The 20540-nt window shown below is 40.2% G+C and overlaps 1 protein-coding gene across 2 annotated transcripts in view; it reads right to left on the bottom strand.

The window, feature by feature from the left end:
* Positions 1–316: 316 nt before the first annotated feature.
* The window catches only part of cftr (CF transmembrane conductance regulator), a 154109-nt gene continuing 133885 nt past the window's right edge, over positions 317–20540 (bottom strand). For both annotated transcript variants that reach the window (XM_059978285.1, XM_059978286.1), the window contains 6 exons: positions 18635–18871; positions 16523–16678; positions 15990–16079; positions 9798–9970; positions 8725–8830; positions 317–2418 (listed from right to left, as the gene is read on the bottom strand). In XM_059978285.1, coding sequence (XP_059834268.1) covers positions 2212–2418; positions 8725–8830; positions 9798–9970; positions 15990–16079; positions 16523–16678; positions 18635–18871 — 969 coding nt within the window. In that variant the 3' untranslated portion in view covers positions 317–2211. The remainder of the gene's footprint in view (positions 2419–8724; positions 8831–9797; positions 9971–15989; positions 16080–16522; positions 16679–18634; positions 18872–20540) is intronic.

Genomic DNA, 20540 nt, shown 5'->3' with positions numbered 1-20540 from the left:
AGCAAATTTATAGATGGTATTTGCGCTATGCCTAGCCACACAGTCATGGCCATACAATCTCCTTTTGTATGGAAGTTCTGACTATCACACATTGATTTGATATAGTGATTTCCCTCTCTGCCCAGCTGCACAGCTAGGTGCACACATGTGCAAAACCCTCACATTTAGAGGTGATTAACCTGATGGAAATGTACAAGTCACAGACACCACCCAATATTTATTACTAAGCCAAATCGTGCCCATTTAATTTTTCAGCTTGAATATGAAGAACAAGTAGAGATATGTCCAGAGTAAAAATAAATCAGCTTATATGGCATTTGTACAGATAAGTATTTTTATTTCATGCACAAATTTTGTTTCACATATTTCAAAGTGATTAAATGAAGTCACCAATGTCCACTATCTGAACATGAATTTTGCCCAATGCCTTGGTCATACAATAACAATAGTAAATTCAAGTAAAACTTATGACTATTTTCTTGCTTTTTGAACTATTTGTACTAAGCCTAACATGTAGGCAGTTCTCAGTGTAGGGTAAGGTAAACTAGGTTCTGTATTGAATAATTTATATGCCTATTTCTTATACAACAGAATTAAAGAATTCCTAGCATGGAGATATTTCTTAAAATATTGATTAGTTATATAGCATGCACTTGTTTACAGTGCAATTGATTTCCCTTTTTAAATACTAAACACACTTAAGGTTATAAATAGGGGAAATTCAAACAAGAGGACACGAGTTAAGGGGCAAAGTTTAAGGGTAACACCAGGGGAAACTTCTTTACTCAGAGAGTGGTAGCTGTGTGGAATGAGCTTCCAGTAGAAGTGGTAGAGGCAGGTTCGATTTTGTCATTTAAAAAAAAATTGGATATGTATATGGACAGGAAAGGAATGGACGGTTATGGGCTGAGTGCAGGTCAGTGGGACTAAGTGAGAGTAAGCATTTGGCATGGACTAGAAGGGCCGAGATGCCCTGTTTCCATGCTGTAATTGTTATATGGTTATAAATGTCCAAATATATATAAAAATTCAACTTCTAAAGGTTAGCTTTGAACTGTAACAATTTTCTATAAAATGCGATGACAAAAGGACAAAATCTTGGGACCTCCTATCAAATATGGCAGAAACACCACAGCCTCAGGGGCAAGAGGTCATAGGAAATAGATGCTGGCCTTGTCCTGATCACACATTCCAAAGACAACTGCTTTAGAATTATACATAATGCTTTGGAGAAGCAAGTTGTCTCTGCACAGTGGTACAGTGCCAGAGGCTTAAGGTCAATCACCGCCTCAGAGAATACATGTGCCTAGACAGACTTCCTCCTAAGCCGCACAGGTAAGTTAATTAAGCATTAGGATTTCCACAGTGTGTAGATGAATTGGACAGTGGGGAGAATAAAATATGGAATTAATATAGGATTAGTGCAAATGGGTGGTTTACTATAGGCTGAAGGGCCTCTTTCCATACCGTATCTATAACTTTGACCTTTTTCAGGAGTCTGATGACTACAAAATACTCTCCAGTGATCAATGAATACATACAAAGCATGCATTTAAAATTTTTGCATTAAAGTGAAATTTTACCCTTGCCTGGGCAAGTGCTATCATTTGAAATATGTATTTAAAAATACATGGTTGTCTTTCACCTACATACTATTTATATTTTTTAAAATAGAGCAACATAAAGAACAATACTTAAGAACAGTGATGCATCTTTGCCTTTTCTGACCTTTCCTGTGTTTCCTGGAGCAGTTCATAAATGAAGATCATAGTGCTTGTCAGCAAACATTGTGTGCAAATGTAAGACTCTTAAGTTGGGTGCAGTCAAAGACTTTGTTTCCACTGCCAGTAATCTCCCCAAAAGACAAGATCTATGGTGATATCACAGGACAGGTGATTGATAAAGCTCCTATTATGGTAGCAATGGAAGATAGTTGAATCATAGGATGGAAGAGCCATAATTGCAATAGAACTTTGCCAAGTTTGGAAGATTAATCTAATAAACAAGGTCCTACATAAGTCACTTGTTGAGTAATTTCAATGTACATAAGTAGTTACAAATATTTTCCTAATAGTTCATGAAGATTTGAACAGGATACAGTTATATAATGGCCAGTTTGCTAGGAATATTGCAGAGTTCTGTTCTGCAGTTGTGAAGCTCTCGGCTTTCAATAGATTCGAGAGAACTTTGTGTATTTTGGTCTTTGTAGCTTCATAACCTTGTTTCTTGGAGTTCTTCTTCTGCCTCCTCCTGTAAGGCAGTTATTTTAGGTCGTGTTTTCCTTTTGCTTGAGTTCCGTCTATGAGCTGCAAAAAGCTTTGCACGGTCCAAATGTCCAAAGACCTGCTTGAAAAGGTTTGCTTCAGTGAGAAGCTTCTGCAGAGCATCGAACTGTTTGACTGAACATCCTTCAATTACCTAAAATTACACACACAATCAATGATTAGACAAAGGAGTCTCTCATAGGTCATCTTCCATTGAGAAAGTAAAGAATTTCATTTTGTATGAAAAATTTCTTAAAGAAAAATCTATTTCACATAGAACAGTACAACACACTAAGTTGTACAGATCCTTTACTCTATTCTATGATCAATCTAACCCTTCCTTCTCACATAGATCTGTATTTTCCTATCATTCATGTGCATATCTAAGTCCCTTAAATGTCCCTCGTATATCTGCCTCTCCCACCACCCCTGGCAGCATTACATACACTTAACAATACGTGTAAAAAAAAATTACCTCTGACATCCTCATATACTTGCTACCAATTACCTTGAAGTTATGTCCCTCACAAATTAGGAATTTTGACCCAGGGAAAAAGTTTCTGGTTATTTAGTTCAAACCTTTAAGGAAATATATTTCTTTTCAAGGGATATGAGATATAATATCTAATTATATATAATAATAATAAAACACCACAAAATACATTCAAGGTACTGGCTTTGTTGATACCACGCCTTAAAAATGATATTTTTGGCAGAATTAAAATAGAAGTGATCAGAAAATCTGTCTCTCAGAGAAGCTGATCTTTCCTGGTATTTCAGATAAATTGAAAGTTTGCACATTTTAGAGAGAATGGGGGGACAAAACTGCAAGTCAGGTAACTTGTCAAACCTTTCAGGAGAATGAAAAATATCTAATGTTAAACACACGAGATTTTACAGGTGCTGGAAATCCAGAGGAAAACACACAAAATGCTGAAGGAACTCAGTAGGTTAAGCAGCATCAATGGAAATCAATAAAAAGTCAACGTTTCAAGCCAAGACCTTTCTTCAGGACAGGAAAGGGAGGGGGAAACGCCAGAATAAAAAGGTGCATCGAGGAGGACTAACTGGAAGATGATAGGTGAAGCCAGGGTGTGGGAAAGATAAAGGGTTGGAAGAGAAGGAATCTGATGAGAGGAAAGAGGACAATGGGAGAAAGGGAAGAAGGAGAGTCACCAAGGGAGGTGATAGGCAGATGAGGAGAAGAGTTAAGAGACAGAGTGGGAAAAGGAAATCGATGTTCATCCATCAGGTTCAATGCTACCCATATATACAAGATTTTGCTCCTCCGCCCTGAGAGTGCTCTCATTGTAGCAAAAGAGGAGGTCATGTACCAACATGTAGGAACAGAATAGGAATTAAAATGGTTGGTCACCCGGAAATAATGCTTTTGGTGGATAGGGTGGAAGTGCTTAAGAAAGTGGATCCCCAATTTGTGTTGAGTTTCACCAATGTAGAGGAGGCCACATCAGGAGCACAGGATACAGTAGGCAACCCCAACAGATTTGCAGGTGAAGTGTTGCCTCACTTGGAAGGACTGTTTGGGGCCCTGAATGGAGGTGAGGGAGGATGTAAATGGGAAGATGTAACATTTTGGTTGCTTACAGAGGTATGTGCATGGAGGGATATGTTATGTATATGGATTGCTGTCAAGCTTCCCTGTGTGTTACGTACTAGGCATAATGTGAGAATGCATTCTGGGTAGATGATTCACAATTAAAAATAAACTGCTGCTCATTTGATCCTCACCTCAATGTCCCTCATGTGTGTTATTCACGGGCACCCAGCTTCCCAGTACCACAAATAAAACTATTGGCGATGAGTTGAGAAGCCCACATGCGATATTTATTGTTTTGTTCCCTTCAGCAAGAAAAATATGTGTGCAATGCTGGCGGTGTACTGCTGCGTAATGTGTGTGAACAAAAAGAAAATGGCTACAGGGAGCATGGGAGAGAACAAAAACAGGATGGCTAAATAAAATAGATAAGAGAGGGAGAGGGAGATGGGTAAGACAAGTTAACTGTTCTGGGAAATGACTGTGTTTGAACATGGTGAAATGTTTACAAGTATGGGCCCATATGACGAAACAACAGAGCAATGGAGATCCTAAAACATTTGAATATTTTGCTCCGGCAAATCAAATTACAGATGATATTTGTGTTCCCACTTTTCTGACTGTGATGGGTGCAAAAGCATTTAATTTATTACACTGTCTAGTGCAACCTGCCTTATGAATACGTAGTTAAAGTCTTAAAGGACCATTAGTCACCTAAACCTTTGATTATTGATGGGAGGTTCAGATTTCATAAAAGGAATCAAGAGGAAGTCGAGTCTATTTCATATTTCGTGGTAGTGCTGAAGTAATTGATGTTATTTTGGGCAGTTGATGAATGACACATTATGTGATGGACTCGTATGTGGTCTGCGTTGTGAGGGAATTCAGAAATGCTTGCTTACAGAAGACTGACGAACATTACAGAAGGCAATTGAGATTAGTACAACTATGAAGATGGCAGCTAAAGAAGCACAGCTATCAAGCACATCTTCCCAAGATCATAAAGTTTCTATTGACTTTAAGAATAAGACACTTATTTGCAATTAATGTTACCATTGTGGCAAAACTGAGCATTCAGTAAAAGAATGTTGGTATAAGGATTTAGATTGCTGAAGAGTGGCAAAAAAGTGGCATATTGGCCATGTCTGTAAAAGTAAAAATAAACACTTTAATAAAGAAAAATGACTTTTGGAAAAAGAACAAACAAGTTGGAACATATTGAGGATGGACTGAGTGACTTTCACTCTGTAGTTGAAGAAGCTTTTCGTGTTTTTTCTGTTTTAGGACAAAATGACGGCTATTGGGTAACCGTGTGATAGGCTGGCATCATAGTATGGATGCAGGTGGACATGGGTGCCACAGTATTGCTGGTATCAGAGACAGCTTACAAGGAGAAAAAGCAGCATCTCATCCCAGAAAGGGCAAGATTGACTTTAAAGTCCTACACTGATGAGGTTGACCCAGTGAGGGGAGTAGTACATGTTACAATGGAGATTAACAGAAGGAGGAAGAAATTTCGATGGAGCAGTTCAAACTCAACTGGTATGAGGTGCACTTACTGGTGGGAGCACTGGTCTACAAGAGGCATTGAAGAAACACACAAAAGTATTCAATGGAGAATTGGAAAGACTGGTCCAGAGTGAGGTATTGGAACCAATGGGTGTAAGTAAATGAGCAACTCCAGTGGTTCCTGTCCTAAAAAGGGAGGGGTCTTAAGGCTTCAAGGTAACCATGAACCCAATTAATACAGCTGAACAATACCCTCTTCCCCTCATTGGTGACCTTCCTGCAGGATTGGCCAGAGGACAGACATTTAGCAAGATTGATTTGTGCCAAGCGTGCTTGCAGATACATGTGGAGCCAGAGTCACGGGAACTGTTGACCACATTGATTCATAAAGGAATGTTCAAGTACCAAGGGCTTCCGTTTGGCATCGCCTCAACTCCCGCACTTTTTCAGCGAGCAATGGATGAGATCCTGAGCGGGTCAACAGGGGAGCAATGCTATTTGGTTGACTTACTCATAAGTCATTACTGGGGAAAATGAGTGTGAGCACCTAAAAAACATGGATGCTACAACTCAAAGACTCAGTGAATATGGGCTAAGGGTCCAAAAGGAGAAAAGTGCGTTCTTCTGACCTTCAGTTGAATATTTGGACCATGTGATCGACAACTCAGGGCTTCACAAAGCACCATCAATGGTGAAGGCAATTACGGAGGCTCCATCACCACAGAATGTAAGTCATTTAAGATCTTTCTTAGGATTCTAACTTACTATGTAAAATTTCTTCCTAACCTAGCTAGCATGCTGAAGCCACTTCAAAAAGCTTTTAAATAAATCAATGCCCTGGCAGTGGACAGATCACTATAAAGAGGCTTTTAAAAAGGACAAAACAGCTTTGTCACAGTCTGAAGCACTCACACACTTCAACCCGTCATTGCCTGTATAGTTGGCCTGTGACTCATGGTGTGGGGGCTGTTATCTCGCTCATCATGCCATTGTCACTTTCACATCAAGGAAATTAAGCAAGCAGAAAGCTACCATGTCCAGATTGAACAGGAAGCACTCGCAATTGCTTTTGGAGTCCAGAAATTCCATCAATTCCTCTTTAGTCAACAATTTACACTATTGACAGATCATCACCCTTGATGTTAATTTTTGGTCCATGTATAGACATTCCTTCTCTGGCTGCTAGTCAAATTCATGCAGTGGTTGATGCCTCAAGGCCAAAGAATGTGCCACAGTCATGGTCCTTTGTAGGATTTGTCAATTCCAAGTGTGAGGTGGCTTTCCAAAAGACAAAGGAAGTGTTGATGTCAGTCACTGTACTCACACATTATAATCCACATTGTCCAGTGAAGCTCGCATGTGATGCCTCACCTTGTGTTACAGGTGCAGTCATGTTACATGTTATGAGTGATGGAATTGAACACCCCATAGCCTTTGGATCACATTTCCTTACTGCTGCAGAGAAAAATTATGAACAGATTGACAGAGAAGCCTTGAGTCTGATTTGGGGTGTACAATGTTTCAATCAGTAATTGTATGGGAGAGAATTTGCCCTCATTACTGATCATCAACCACTTGTGACCACCTTGTTTGATTAAGCATTCTTTGTCTGTTTACATAATTCTTTGTGGGATATATGAAGACGTACGTGAATGATGTATTTCATTAATCCACCATTTCATATGTGAGTGTCTCATTAAAAGGAAAGGAAAGAAACATGAACTAGATAAATATCCCGGCTCCTGTGTTTTTCTTTTGAATAGTTTCTGGAGTTACAAAACATAATAAATTCCTCTTGTGCTTACCAACCACCTCATGAGCCATCACCTTCAGCACCTCATTCTCCACAACTTCCGCTATGTTCAATGAGATCCTTCCTCCCCTCATTCTCAGCTTTCTACAGAAATCCCTCCCTCTGTGATTCCCTCGTCCATTTGTCCCTCCCCACTAATATCCTTACTGGCACATAACCCAGCAAGCAACCAAAATGCAAACCAAAACACCTGCCCATTACCTCCTCCCTTTCCTCCATTCAAAGCCCAAAGCAGTCCCTCCAGGCGAGACAACACTTCACCTGCAAATCTGTTGGGATCATCTATTGTATCCTTTGTTCCTGATGCAGGCCCCCCCACATTGGTGAGACTCAACATAAAATGGGGGAACAATTTGTTGAGCACCTCCACTCCATCCGCCAGATTTCCCTGTGGCCAACTATTTTAATTCCTATCTCCATTCCCTTTCTGACATGTTGGTCCACTGCCTCCTCTTTTGCCATGATGAGGCCACTCTCGGGATAAAGGAGCAACAGCTCATATTCCATCCACGTAGCCTCCAACCTGATGCATGAAGATCGATTTCTCCTTCCAGTTAAAAATGGTTGCCTCTCATGCCCTCTTCTTAAATTCCCCATTCTGGTCTCTTACCTCTTCACTTCACATACTTATCAGTTCCCCCTGTTGCCCCTCCTGCTTTCCTTTCTCTTTTTGTCCACTCACCTCTCCTATCAGATTCCTTCTTCTGACTTTTACCTTTCCCACCCACCTGGCTCCACCTATCATCTCCTAGCTTGTCCTCCCTCCTCTCCACCCACCTTTTTATTCTGGCATCTTGCCCCTTCCTTGCCAGTCCTGAAGAAGAATCTCAGTCAGAAATGTCGACTATTTATTCATTTCCATAGATGCTGCCTGACCTGCTGAGTTCCTCCAGCATAAAGATAGAAACTTTGCTTTCTATTCTATCAACAAGGATATAACCAGCTGATGCACCATCAATAACTCTCTGAGATGTGAGGCGAGATATAGGCTTTTATTGGCTGGAAGAAAGAACAAGCAGCAATTGACCACCACACTGCATCCTGGAGACTGAGACCAGGGCGGTGTCTCCAATGACCTTTATACCGGGGTCTGTGGGAGGAGCCACAGGAGCAGTCAGCAGGGGGGGGGGGGGGGCGTGTCCAGACAGGTATATGTAGTTCACCACACCAGCAAAAATGTCAATGGAGAGAGATGGCCTGATGACTTTTCATCAGAACTGGGAAAAAGCTATAGATTAGAAAGCATGATGGTGCTTTGAACAAAAAAGAATTGGAGTGAACTAAGGAGAGAATCCATGATAGGATGGGAGGCAGGAGTGATCAAGTGACAAAAGGAATGATAGTGAAAAAGAGGGAGAATGGGGTAATCTGACAGGTATTTTCCACAGGATCAGTTTTATAATGAACATCATGTTTTACCAGAGAGCTACAGTAAATAATGTTTAAGCCAGATTTCTCTGCTCCTGCCAAGAGATACAGTATTTGACCTCTGCGTCTTTACACATTCTGTATTATGCTCTGTTTCACATAAAAATGCCTTGCCCAGATAACACAAGGAACAGAAGAGACACAAAAGGACATACCAAAAATCGCTGGCATTCAAGGAGAGCTTCTATTCTATGTTCCGAGAGTATAACGGTACAATTTGAAAATGTATGTTTAAGCGTCTTCCTTATGATTTGGAATGTCCTGTTGAAAGAAAAAGACTTAAATTCAATATTGTCATTTGATAGCGTATCTCAATTACTTCTCAAGCAGTGGACCTGATTTCAAATAATATTAGTATCCTTTGAGATTGTCATTCTTCTAAATAGTGAGCCATACTAATAGTCACAGTCCTCTTGCCTATTTTGAATATGTTTTCATTTCAAATTTTTTGAATAAAATTATTAATAATCTTGGCACTAACACATATTGAAATTCAATGGTGTTATAAATATATTAACTGAAAGATGAGAGACACACAAAAGAGGACAAAATTACGTAAAATGTATTTAATCTTTAATGTCTTCTCATCTGCATATAAATTTGCGCTGGGTCATTTTCTCTTTCCCTTTCTCCTATGGTCCACTCTTCTCTCCTATCAGATTCCTTCTTCTCCAGCCCTTGACTTTTCCCAACCACCTGGCTTCACCTATCACCTTCTAGCTAGCCTCCTTCCCCTCCCCAACCTTACTATTCTGGCATCTTTCCCTTTTCTTCTCAGTCCCAAAGGTGGGTCTTGGCCCAAAATGTTGACTACCTATTCTTTTCATAGATGCTGCCTAATCTGCTGAATTCGTCCAGCATTTTATGCATGTTGCTGTGGATTTCTGGCATCTGCAGGCCTTCTTGTGTTTATGTATAAGTCTTATCTTTCATTTGGCCTTCAATGATGGGCTTGTTGGTCTTCAGATGTGAGCTGGGTTTCAGAGTAGTTAAATGCAAAATCTCCAGGTTCAGATCATGAGCAAGCCCTCACGTTTTCCTAGTGTTGCAACTGTTTACACAACTGCATTGTGGAAGTAGCTTCACCTAAAGGATTTACTAGTTCAATGAGATGTATCACCGCCACCTAGGGCTTTAGAAATTGAGTGGCCCTGACATCACGAGTAATTAATAAATAAAAAATAGTCACCATTTTACCAATTCGTTGAGACTCAATATGTTGACTTACACAGGGTCCAGATGAGCTGTAGGTTCATCAAGCAACAGGATTTTGGCCTTGCTGAGAATGGATCGAGCCAAACACATGAGCTGCTTGTGCCCATTGCTGAGGATATAGCCACCATCCACCAAAACAAAGTTGAGATTATCTGGAAATTGTTCAATCATTGATTTCAAGCCAACCTATAATATAACAAACATCAGTATCTCATTCAAACCCAGATTATAATACATAAACTAAAAAAAGCTGAATAGACCTTTTGCATTTATTTATTTATTTTTAATTTTTTCATTAGTTTTTCAAAACATTTTACAAATTAAAAACCCCAAATCCCAATGAGGAACATTAAAACAGTGCAAAGTTAAGCATACAATAACAATATGCTACAAAGGAAGAGAATTTAACAAAAAAAAGCACCTAAATTGAAGACAAGTAAGCTTAGTGTCCTCCCTAAGCCCCACAACACAAGAAAAAACAACAGCAACTCCAGACCAACCACAACACAATATAGAGAGTATAAGTCAGGACAGCCAAGCTCCCAGACTGTGAATACACTCAGCAACCGAGGATAATAATGCCTTCTACCAGAAAAAAAAATGGAGCTGAAAGCAAGGGACCGAAAAGAAAAAAAAAACCCTAGTCAAGAGGAAGGTTATGAAAGTACTCGATAAAAGGTCCCCAGACCTTATGGAACTTTAGATCCTAATTGAGAACTGAATAATGAATTTTTTCGAGGTCCAAACAGGCCATGATGTCATTAAGCCATTGAGCATGAGTGGGCGGGGCAACATCTCTCCATCTGAGGAGGATCAAGCGTCTAGCCAGGAGAGAGGCAAAGGATAATATTCGGCATTTGGTGGGACCCAGATATAAATCTGTCTCGCCCCAAAAACCGAACAGAGCAATTAAGGGGTTTGGTTCTAGGTGCTGATTCAGAATACACGATAACATAGTGAAGACATCTTTCCAGAATTTCTCCAAGCTAGGACAGAACCAGTACATATGGATGAGAGAGGCCACGCCGCTCTTGCATTTATCACATAGCGGACTAACGCTAGGGTAGAATCGGGATAGATTAGATTTAGACATATGGGCTCTATGAACAATCTTAAACTGTAAAAGGCAATGGCGAGCACAAAGAGAGGTTGAGTTAACCGATTTGAGAACTGAATCCCAGCTCTCCTCAGATAAGGAGATATTTAAATCCTGCTCCCAAGCCATTTTGATTTTATCCATGGGGGCCCGTCGTAAGGCTGCTAGTTTATCTCGGATAATTGATATTAAGCCTTTACCTAGTGGATTAATGGAAAGAAATAGGTCCATAGCATTTTTCGCAGGCATTTCAGGAAAGTTAGGAATTAAAGGAGCAATAAAGTGTCGGATTTGGAGATAACTGAAAAAATGAGCATTGTGCAGATTGAACTTAACAGAGAGCTGCTGAAAAGAAGCGAAGCGATTATCAATGAAAAGATCTTCAAACTGTCTAATGCCCTTCCTATACCAAACCTGGAATGCTGAATCGTACGTAGTAGGTAAAAAAAAAGGTGATTATGAGCAACAGGGCTGGAAACGGAAAACCCCTGGAAACCATAGCATTTCCTGATCTGAGCCCATATACGCAAAGTGTGTCTAACAAGAGGATTAGCTATTGATCTGGGCAGACTACTAGGGAGTGCAGAGCCAAGAAGTGCAGAGATAGATAATTCTTTAGTGGAGCTCAGCTCCATCGCCACCCAGTTAGGGCACTCGGGTTGGCCATGGAAGAAAGACCAGAAGGTAGCACAACGTATATTCGCTGCCCAATAATATAAAAGAAAGTTAGGTAAAGCCATGCCACCCTCTTCTTTAGATTTCTGGAGATGGATTTTATTAATTCTAGAGCGCTGACCTTTTGAATTTAAAAGGAATTTATTTATATTTCACTGTTGGCACTGATATCTTTTTATGAAGTTAAGTATATAAATAAGTAACTATTTTTTATAGTTTCCTCCATAAAAATATCTATTGTCTCATTTAGCCTACGAGTTTTTGTCTAACATTGCAGTTAGTTTGAAGTAAGAAGACACAATTTTAAATACAAAAAAGTGTAATATGTGAGCTTCATGAGTTTGTTTTTCACCACAATAAAGGTTATTTATTTTAGCTCCTAAGTTATACCAACATAAAATCTGCAAAAGACAATTGCAGTGATACAGTTCTATAAAGTTTAGTGGCATCTAAATTCATTATGTTCGAATATTGGATGGCATTACATTGCATTATAATAAGGGTCTTTAATTATCTGTGGAAGACACCTGCAGTATGTAGGAAATTCGACAGTGACGGGACAGAAGGGAATGTATTGCTAAGGAGAAGGTGCTACCACCTGGACCAGATGGTCTACACCCCTGCATTCTGAAAGAGATAGCTAAAGAGAATCTAGAGGCGTTACTAGTGGTCCTTCAAGAATCACTAGAATCTGGAATGGTTCCAAAGCTCTGGAAAATTGCAAAGTCATTCCACCCTTTAAGAAGGGAGGCAAAATTATAGGCCAATTTGCCTGATTTTAGTGTTTGGCAGATGGTAGAGTCCACTATTAAGGATGAGGTTCTGGGGTATCTGGAAGTAGATGAAAAAAATAAGCCAGAGTCGGCATAATTTCCTTCAGGGAAAATCTTTTGGCTTTTGTTTACTTAGCTCCATAGACAAGAGAGTCAATAGAAGCTGTTTACTTGGATTTTCAGAAGGCGTCTGCCAACATGCCATACATGAGTGGGAAGGCCAGTAAGTGGCATGGTCAATGAACAAGGTCAGCAGACCCCAATGACAAGGGCCAGTGACCCCGAAGTCTGCAAATCCCAGGGTCAGAGGAACATGTGGGGCAGGTCTGGGGACACAAGGTTGGACAGAAAGTCCAGACATCAGAATCCCATGATCCCCAAAGATGGAGGTAGGATTGGCAGGTGCTGAAGATAAAGATCTGCAATCCATGAAGTCAAGGACCACCGTCAGTAGGGCCCAAGGACAAATGCCAGTGAGCCCCAATGGGGGGTAGGGAGTAGGAAGGGGTTTGTTTTGCTGCAGTTGTGTTTGTATTGTACGTCGGCTGCCTGTCATTCTGCTCAACATTGTGTGCAAACTACACACAAAAAAGAATGGTGCCACTTGTGGGCTTGCCTCATTATATCCACAGACTACGTTCTTTGTTAACTGCATGCCTTTATGCGCATGTCACTAATAAATCTAATCTAATCTAATCTTATCTAAACAAGATAAGAGCCCATGATATTGTAGTGTGTGTAGGCTTCAGTTGGAAAGTTTCCAGGGCACAACCCTGGGCAAGGTTTTTTTTTGTCGAAGACAAGCAGTTGCCCAATCTGCAAGTCTCCCCTCTCCATGCCACCGATGTTGTCCAAGGGAAGGGCATTAGGACCCATACAGCTTGGCACTGGTGTCATCGCAGAGCAATGTGTGGTTAAGTGCCTTGCTCAAGGACACACACGCAGCCTCAGCCAAGGCTCGAACTAGCAACCTTCAGATCACTAGATGAATGCCTTAACCAGTTAGCCACGCACCCACACATGATATTACAGGAAAGATAATAGCATGAATAGAAGATTGGTTGACTGGCAGAAGGCAAAGAGTTGAAATAAAGAGGACCTTTTCTGGTTGGCTGTCAGTGGCTAGTGGTACTCCATTAGTGTTGTGTCTGTTACTTTTCACACTATATATCATTGATCTGGATGAGAAAAATAAGTGTTGAGGAAATGGGAGTCTGCAGAAGGACTTGGACAGTTGAGGAGAATGGGCAAGGAAATGACCAATGAAATACAGTATAGGGCAGTGTATGGTCATGTACTTTGTTAGAATGAATAAAGGTGTAGACTATTTCCTAAACAGGGAGCAAACTCAGAAATTGGAGGTGCAAAGGGACTTGGGTATAAACCTTTGAGAGTCCTTGTGCAGGATTATCTAAAGGTTAACTTGCAGGTTGAGTCAATAGTAAGGGAGGCGATTACAATGTTAGCATTCATTTCAAGAGTAGTAGAATATAAGACCAAGAATGTAATTTTGAAACTTTATAAAACATTACGTAGCCCTTATTTGGAGTATTGTGAGCAGTTTTGGGCCACATATTTAAAAAAGGATCTGTTTGCACTGGTGGGGAGGTGTTCGAGAGGAGGTTTATCAAAATTATTCTGGGAATGAAAGGGATAATGTATGGGGTGAAATTTGATGGCTCTGGTCCTGTACTTGCTGCAGTTTTGAAGAACGACGAGGTATCTCATTGAAACCTGCCGAATGTTGAAAGTGCCAGATAGAGTGGACATGCAGAGGATGTTTTCAATAGTTGGAGAGTCTAGGACCAGAGGACACAGCCTCAGAATAGAAGAATGCTCCTTTAGAACAGAGATGAGGAGGAATTTCTTTAGCCAGAGTGTGGTGAATCAGGGGAATTCATTGTCATAGACAGCTGTGGACGTTAGGTCATTTGGGTATATTTAAAGTGCAATTTTAAAGGTTCTTGCTTACTAAGGGTGTCTACAAGGAGAAGGCAGGAGAGTGGCTTTGAGAGAAAGAATAAATCAGACTTGATCAAGTGGCAGAGAAAATTTGATGGGCTGAAAGGCCTAATTCTTCTCCTATGTAAAACGGGAGTGGGAAAGGCCAATTCTAACAAAGTCCACCTCCTAATATTTCACTTTCTGCCCTGGTGACACTTGTCAGTTCCAAACCTTATTTAAAATTATGAATTGTAATCTGGTTTTTTTGTCTGAAAACATTGCATTATTTTGGCAGGTCAGCCTGACTTCTACCTGGAATGTTACTGCACAATACCAATCCCATATTAATTGGATCCAGATTGAGAATGAACCCAGAGTAGAGGACATCAGCATTCTGCTGTACACCACTTCTTTATGAGTAACTCTCTTCAAGATTTGAGCTAAATGTTGTCCTCCCTCACACTGGGGTTAGGGTTAACAGCAAAACTCACAGCAACATACACTCAGTGGCCACTTTATTAGGTACCTCCTCTACCTCCTCATCTCTGTTCTAAAAGATACGTGAGTTCAGAGATGCTCTTCTGCACACCATTATTGTAACATGTGGTTTATTTGAGTTACTGGCGCTTTCCTGTCAGCTCGAACCAGTTTGGCCTTTATCATCTGACCACTCTCATCAACAAGGCAGTTTTACTCTTGGGACTGCCACTTACTGGACGACTTTTGAGTTTTGCACAATTCTCTGTAAGCTCCAGAGCTTGTTGTGTGTGTAAATCCCAGGAAATCAGTAGTTTCTAAGATGCGTAAACCATTCTTGTCTGAAAAATCCACAGTCAAAGTCACTTAGGTCACATTTCTTCCTCATTCTGATGTTTGGTCTGAACAACAACTGGACCTCTTGACCATGTCTGTATGTTTTTACACATAGAGTTAGTGCCACATGATTGGCTGATTAGATACAGTATTTGCATTAATGAGATGTGACTAATAAAATGGCCATTGACTGTATATATGGAAACCTGCTATAAAATAAGTAATTATCAAGTGAATATTTCAGACCAATGGCTATCCCTGTCATGCGTTAAATTACCCATTCTCCCTCAAAATTTTCCAGATTCATGAGTCAATATAGGTTACATTCCTGGTAGAGTGAAAAACATCTGAAATTCTTGCTAATTATTATCAATAAACATGCAAGAAATATATTTTTGTAAATAACAGGAGTGAACAGTACTAGACTAAACAATAATACTTCACGTTGAATATTTGGTTGACTTTGGATAATAACAACAAATTATTTACCAATAAAGAATCAAAGTAACGGAGAAAATTTAATTACATTCTATCTTTTATGAAATGCATTGGAAAATAAAATTGAAAACTGGATTAGGAATGCTTCCTGGCATTGTTTATCTGAGAAGAATTAAGTCTAAAACAGTTAGATTGATTTTATATAGTCAGTAAAATTGATGACATTCTGCTCAAAGTGAACCCAGTAGATGAATGCAGCAGAAGAAATAATCATGCTTTGAGCCTGGGAAAATATTCTCCAGTGTATAGTCATTTTTAACAATAAAAACCAGGTTATTTACAGCATGGCAAAAATCAATCATATTGCAGTTATTTATTTTGAAATTGGATATACCGATTTCAGCTTTATTCCATCCAAGATAATGAATAAAGTGTCCTATTTATAACTGAGTGATTCATGATGTACCTCTTCAGTGACTTTCCAGATCTCCTCATCAGTCCACTGTTCATAAGGATCTAGATTCTTCCGGAAGGTCCCAGAGAACACAAAGACTTTCTGTAAGGTGGAATATTAAATGACAGTTGTTTTCTGAGAGGCTTTGTGAAGGACATCATCATTCTGTCAACAATGATAGTTTGAATGGAAGAACAGGTTATTTTGTTCATGCGCTCCTGCTTAAGCAAGCAAGAGCAAAGCAGAGTTGTGTTTCTGCGCCAATTGCTGACATTGTTCTACAACATTTGTGTATACAATTTCAAACGTACTGGAATTTGATAAAAATGGCACATTCTTGAAACATCTGCTATGTAAGAAAAGTTACTGAAGTTTGTATCTTGAATCCACAGACCTCCTTTTCTAACTTTACCTTTCATCTACTGCTAATGATTTCACATGACTCCTACAAGGTCATTACCAGAAACCATCAACCAAGGTTATGACTGATGGCAATATTGAAATTACGGGTACTTAAATAGTGTAACCACGTCTGAAAACATTACCTGTGGGATGACACCAAATGCCTTCCTCCACTTTCGCAGAGAGACCGAGTTCCAGGAGATTCCATCAATCTGTATCTCCCCTTCAGTGGACAGGAGGCGCAAAAATGCAGAAAGTAATGTGCTTTTCCCAGCACCTGTCCGTCCGAGCAGTCCAACCTATCATGTTCAAAGCACAATGCTTAAAAAACAGAATTAAATGGATCCATATCTGAATGAATATATAGAAGTAACAATTATAAAGCAGAAGTGTGATGGAAAAGAAGTGAGTTTTCATTGCCTCATAAGTGAGTTATAAGATAAATAGCAACAATTTTTTTTGATTTTTGCTTTAGGGTTTACAAGATGAACTTGTGATAGTGCCAATGGCAAGAGAACGAAAGTCATAATTTCATTACAAAGCTGCACATACTGTGCATGAATGAGCCTGAAATATTTAAGTACTATTTATTTCCTTGTTTTGAGAGTTTGTTATTTTTCTTTGAACAGGTTCCATGGTTTTCCTAAACACGAGAAAATCTGCAGTTGTTGGAAATCCAAGCCAACACACACAAAATGCTGGAGGAACTCGACAGACCAGGCAGCATCTATGGAAAAGAGTAAACAGTCAACCTTTCAGGCTGAGACCTTTCATCAGGACTCGTCCACAGACTTTCAAAGGGTCTCGGCCCAAAATATTGACAGTTCATTTACGCTTTTCCATCGCTGCTGCCTGGCCTGCTGAGTTCCTCCAGCAATTTTTTGCGTGTTATCATGGTTTTCCTCTTTGTTTTGTGGCAGTCTGTGGGAAGTTGAATCTCACGGTTGTATACTGTATACATACTTTGATAATAAATCTACTTTGAATCTTTGAACCTTATGGAAGTCTATTGGTCTTATAAAGGGGACTGACGTTCAAAAGGAATCCCATAGTTATTTACAGCATACAGAGTAAAAACAAGTTACAGCAAAAGTAATCAGTCCTGCACAAAAGAGATTCATGTGAAAAGGGCATCAATTTCTAAACGTCTGAAATTATTATTAATGTGAACTATATGCCCAGCATTTAAGGAATGTCATTTAAAAATTGTTACATGTTAATATTTGATATTTAACTTGCAATTACCTGGTAATTTAATTCAACAAAAAAGTATTAATTAAATCTCTGAATGCTTGTTATCAGGATACCAGCTTGAAGCTTCTTTAAGTTATAGTTTATTTCAAACTTTCTTTATGGAAATGAAGAAACCTATTTGGATTATTGAGTCTATGCCGGTTTTCAGAATATTCGCTTCAGTCTTTAGGGCCTCACATCCGGCTGCTTTTTGATATCCCAAGGACACAACCTGGAAGACGAGAGTGCCTTCAGGTTTCGTGGCTCTGGAAACAGGCTTATTCTAGGCCAATGCCCCTGATTGAAGCGTCGTGGGAGAACACAGAACATCGGGAGCAACGGGTTATCTGCCGAGTGTTGCTTGCCCAGAGAGCTGCACCTTTTTGGTGCCAACTCTCCAGGCGCAGAGCTTTGAAAAACTGACACAACAGACTTCGTAAATCAGCGAGTTGTTTGTTATGTCTCCCCTGTCACTGTGAAACAGGGATACCACTTTTTCCTTTATTAGGGAGAGGGAGAGCCTGTGGTATGTTGAATTACTGGGTGAATGAGTAGTCTTTGGGGAATCGCAAGTCTGTGTCTTTATTGATGCTTTGCTGCACACTTGAGTGCTCGGTGGAGGGTGCCGATGCTTTGTTACCTGTGGGGTGGGTGGGGTCATTGCCTTGCTGCTGTTTGCACGAGGGAGGGGAGAGTTGGGGAGGGGCATTGGGGTTCTAACATTTTAACTGCCATTCATTCTTTGGGACACACCTCTGTTTTCGTGGATATCTGTGAAGATAAAGAATTTCAGGATGTATATTGTATACATCTCTCTGACATTAGGTGCATCTAATTGAAACCTTAAATGCCAAATTTCTAGGAATAAAATCTAATTAATATTTGTAATTTACCATCCCATCTTCCTGGGCATCTTTGCAGAATTCATATTGAGTGGTTCTGCGAACGCATAAATAATTATAAATGGAAAGCAATGAACATTGAAGCCTACTGCATTGAAATGGATATATCTACTACCTCACCCTTTGTCCTGCATTCACGGAGAAGGAGAGGTCCTGCAGCACTGCTCGCCCATCGTTCGTATACTTGGCTGTGAGATTGCTCACCATCATTTGGCCTCCAGACGGCCACTTATGGGTGAGATGTTTGTTCTCAATCACAAGTGCATCCAATGGGCTGTCGTCATTATGTTGGATCTTGTCTTCAGATCCTTCGGGGGGTATGTCAATGTATTTAAAAATACGACTGACAGATCGCATCTAGAGACAAGAACATTGTTACGGGTCATGATGGGTGCTTGCAATTAAAGGTACCTTCAATCTATTAGTTCTCTGTTGTGGTTGAATGTGTTTTATACTTGCAAAACCTTAGTTCAGTGACTGAGCAAAGGTTTTTCATTTGTTTAGTGTTTATAAAAGTCAGCTTTTACTTATCCATTACAAACAGGGTTATAATGCCAGATAAAGAAAAAAGGGTCTTAATAGATATTACTTCCTAAGGTCAATTTGCAAAACCAAGAATTATCATCATTTAGACGTTAAAAAACTGGGAGTTCTTAAGTTAGAACGTCTCAGGTGGAAAATGCAGCAGGTAGTCATGAAGTAATTAATACTTTAAATTATATGGTCAGTGTAAAGCAATAACAAAATAAAAGCCAACATGAGGAAATCTGCAGATGCTGGAAATTCAAACAACACACACAAAATGCTGGTGGAACACAACAGGCCAGGCAGCATCTATTAGGAGAAGCACTGTCGACGAAGGGTCTCGGCCCGAAACGTTGACAGTGCTTCTCCTTATAGATGCTGCCTGGCCTACTGTGTTCCAACAGCATTTTGTGTGTGTTGACAAAATAAAAGCCACCAAGAACAGTTCAGCAGCCCAACTTTTCTTGCACTACCCTGACAACTGCATTGCTGCTATCTCATGCACCCATGCCGAGCTCATCATTTTCACCAACTTTGCCTTCAACTTCCACCCTAACCTTAAAATCTCTTGGCCCATTTGTAACACCTCCCTCCACTTTCTCAATCTCTCTGTCTCCATTCACTGGAGGCAAACTGATTACTGATATCTTTTGTAGACCTACCAATTCCCACAGCTATCTTGACTATTCCTCTTCCCACCCAGTCTCCTGCAAAAATGCTATTCCCTTTTCTGATTTCCATTGCCTTTGTTCCCAAGAAGAAGCTTTCCTTTCCAGGACATCAGAGATGTCCTCCTTCTTCAGAGAACCGGGTTTCCATGCCTCCACCATTGATGCTGCCCTCACCCGAATCTCTTCCATTTCCCATACATCTGTGCACACCCCATTTTCCCACTGCCTTAACAGGGTTAGAGTTTCTCCTGTCCTCACCAACCACCCCGTAAGTCTCCACATTAAATGTATCATTTTCTGCAACTTCTGCCATCAGATTGCTGAGCTTCTGGCCATGATCTTCGCATCATCGATAGGGTTAACAGAAGTACCAGAGGATTGGAAGGTTGCAAATGTTGTCCCCTTGTTCAAGAAAGGAAGTAGAGATAACCCAGGAAATTATACACCAGTGAGTGATACTTCAGTGGTGGGCAAGTTTTTGGCAATAGTCAGCATGGCTTTGTTAAGGACAGGTCGTGCCTTACGAGCCTGATTGAGTGCTTTGAGGATGTAACAAAACACATCGCTGAAGGAAGAACAGTGGATGTAGTATACATGGATTTCAGTAAGGCATTTGATAAGGTTCCCCAAGCAAGGCTCATTCAGAAAGTAATGAGGCATGGGATCCAAGGAGGCCTTGCTTTGTGGATCCAGAATTGGCTTGACCACAGAAGGCAAAGCATGGTTATAGATGTTTTGTATTCTTCATGGAGATTGGTAACCAGTGGTGTTCCGCAGGGATCTGTTCTGGGTCCCTCCTCTTTGTGATTTTTATAAATGACCTGGATGAA

Source organism: Hypanus sabinus, chromosome 8 (genome assembly GCF_030144855.1).
Source record: "Hypanus sabinus isolate sHypSab1 chromosome 8, sHypSab1.hap1, whole genome shotgun sequence".
Classification (NCBI taxonomy): Eukaryota; Metazoa; Chordata; class Chondrichthyes; order Myliobatiformes; family Dasyatidae; genus Hypanus; species Hypanus sabinus.
This window is presented reverse-complemented; position numbering and strand designations above follow the sequence as displayed.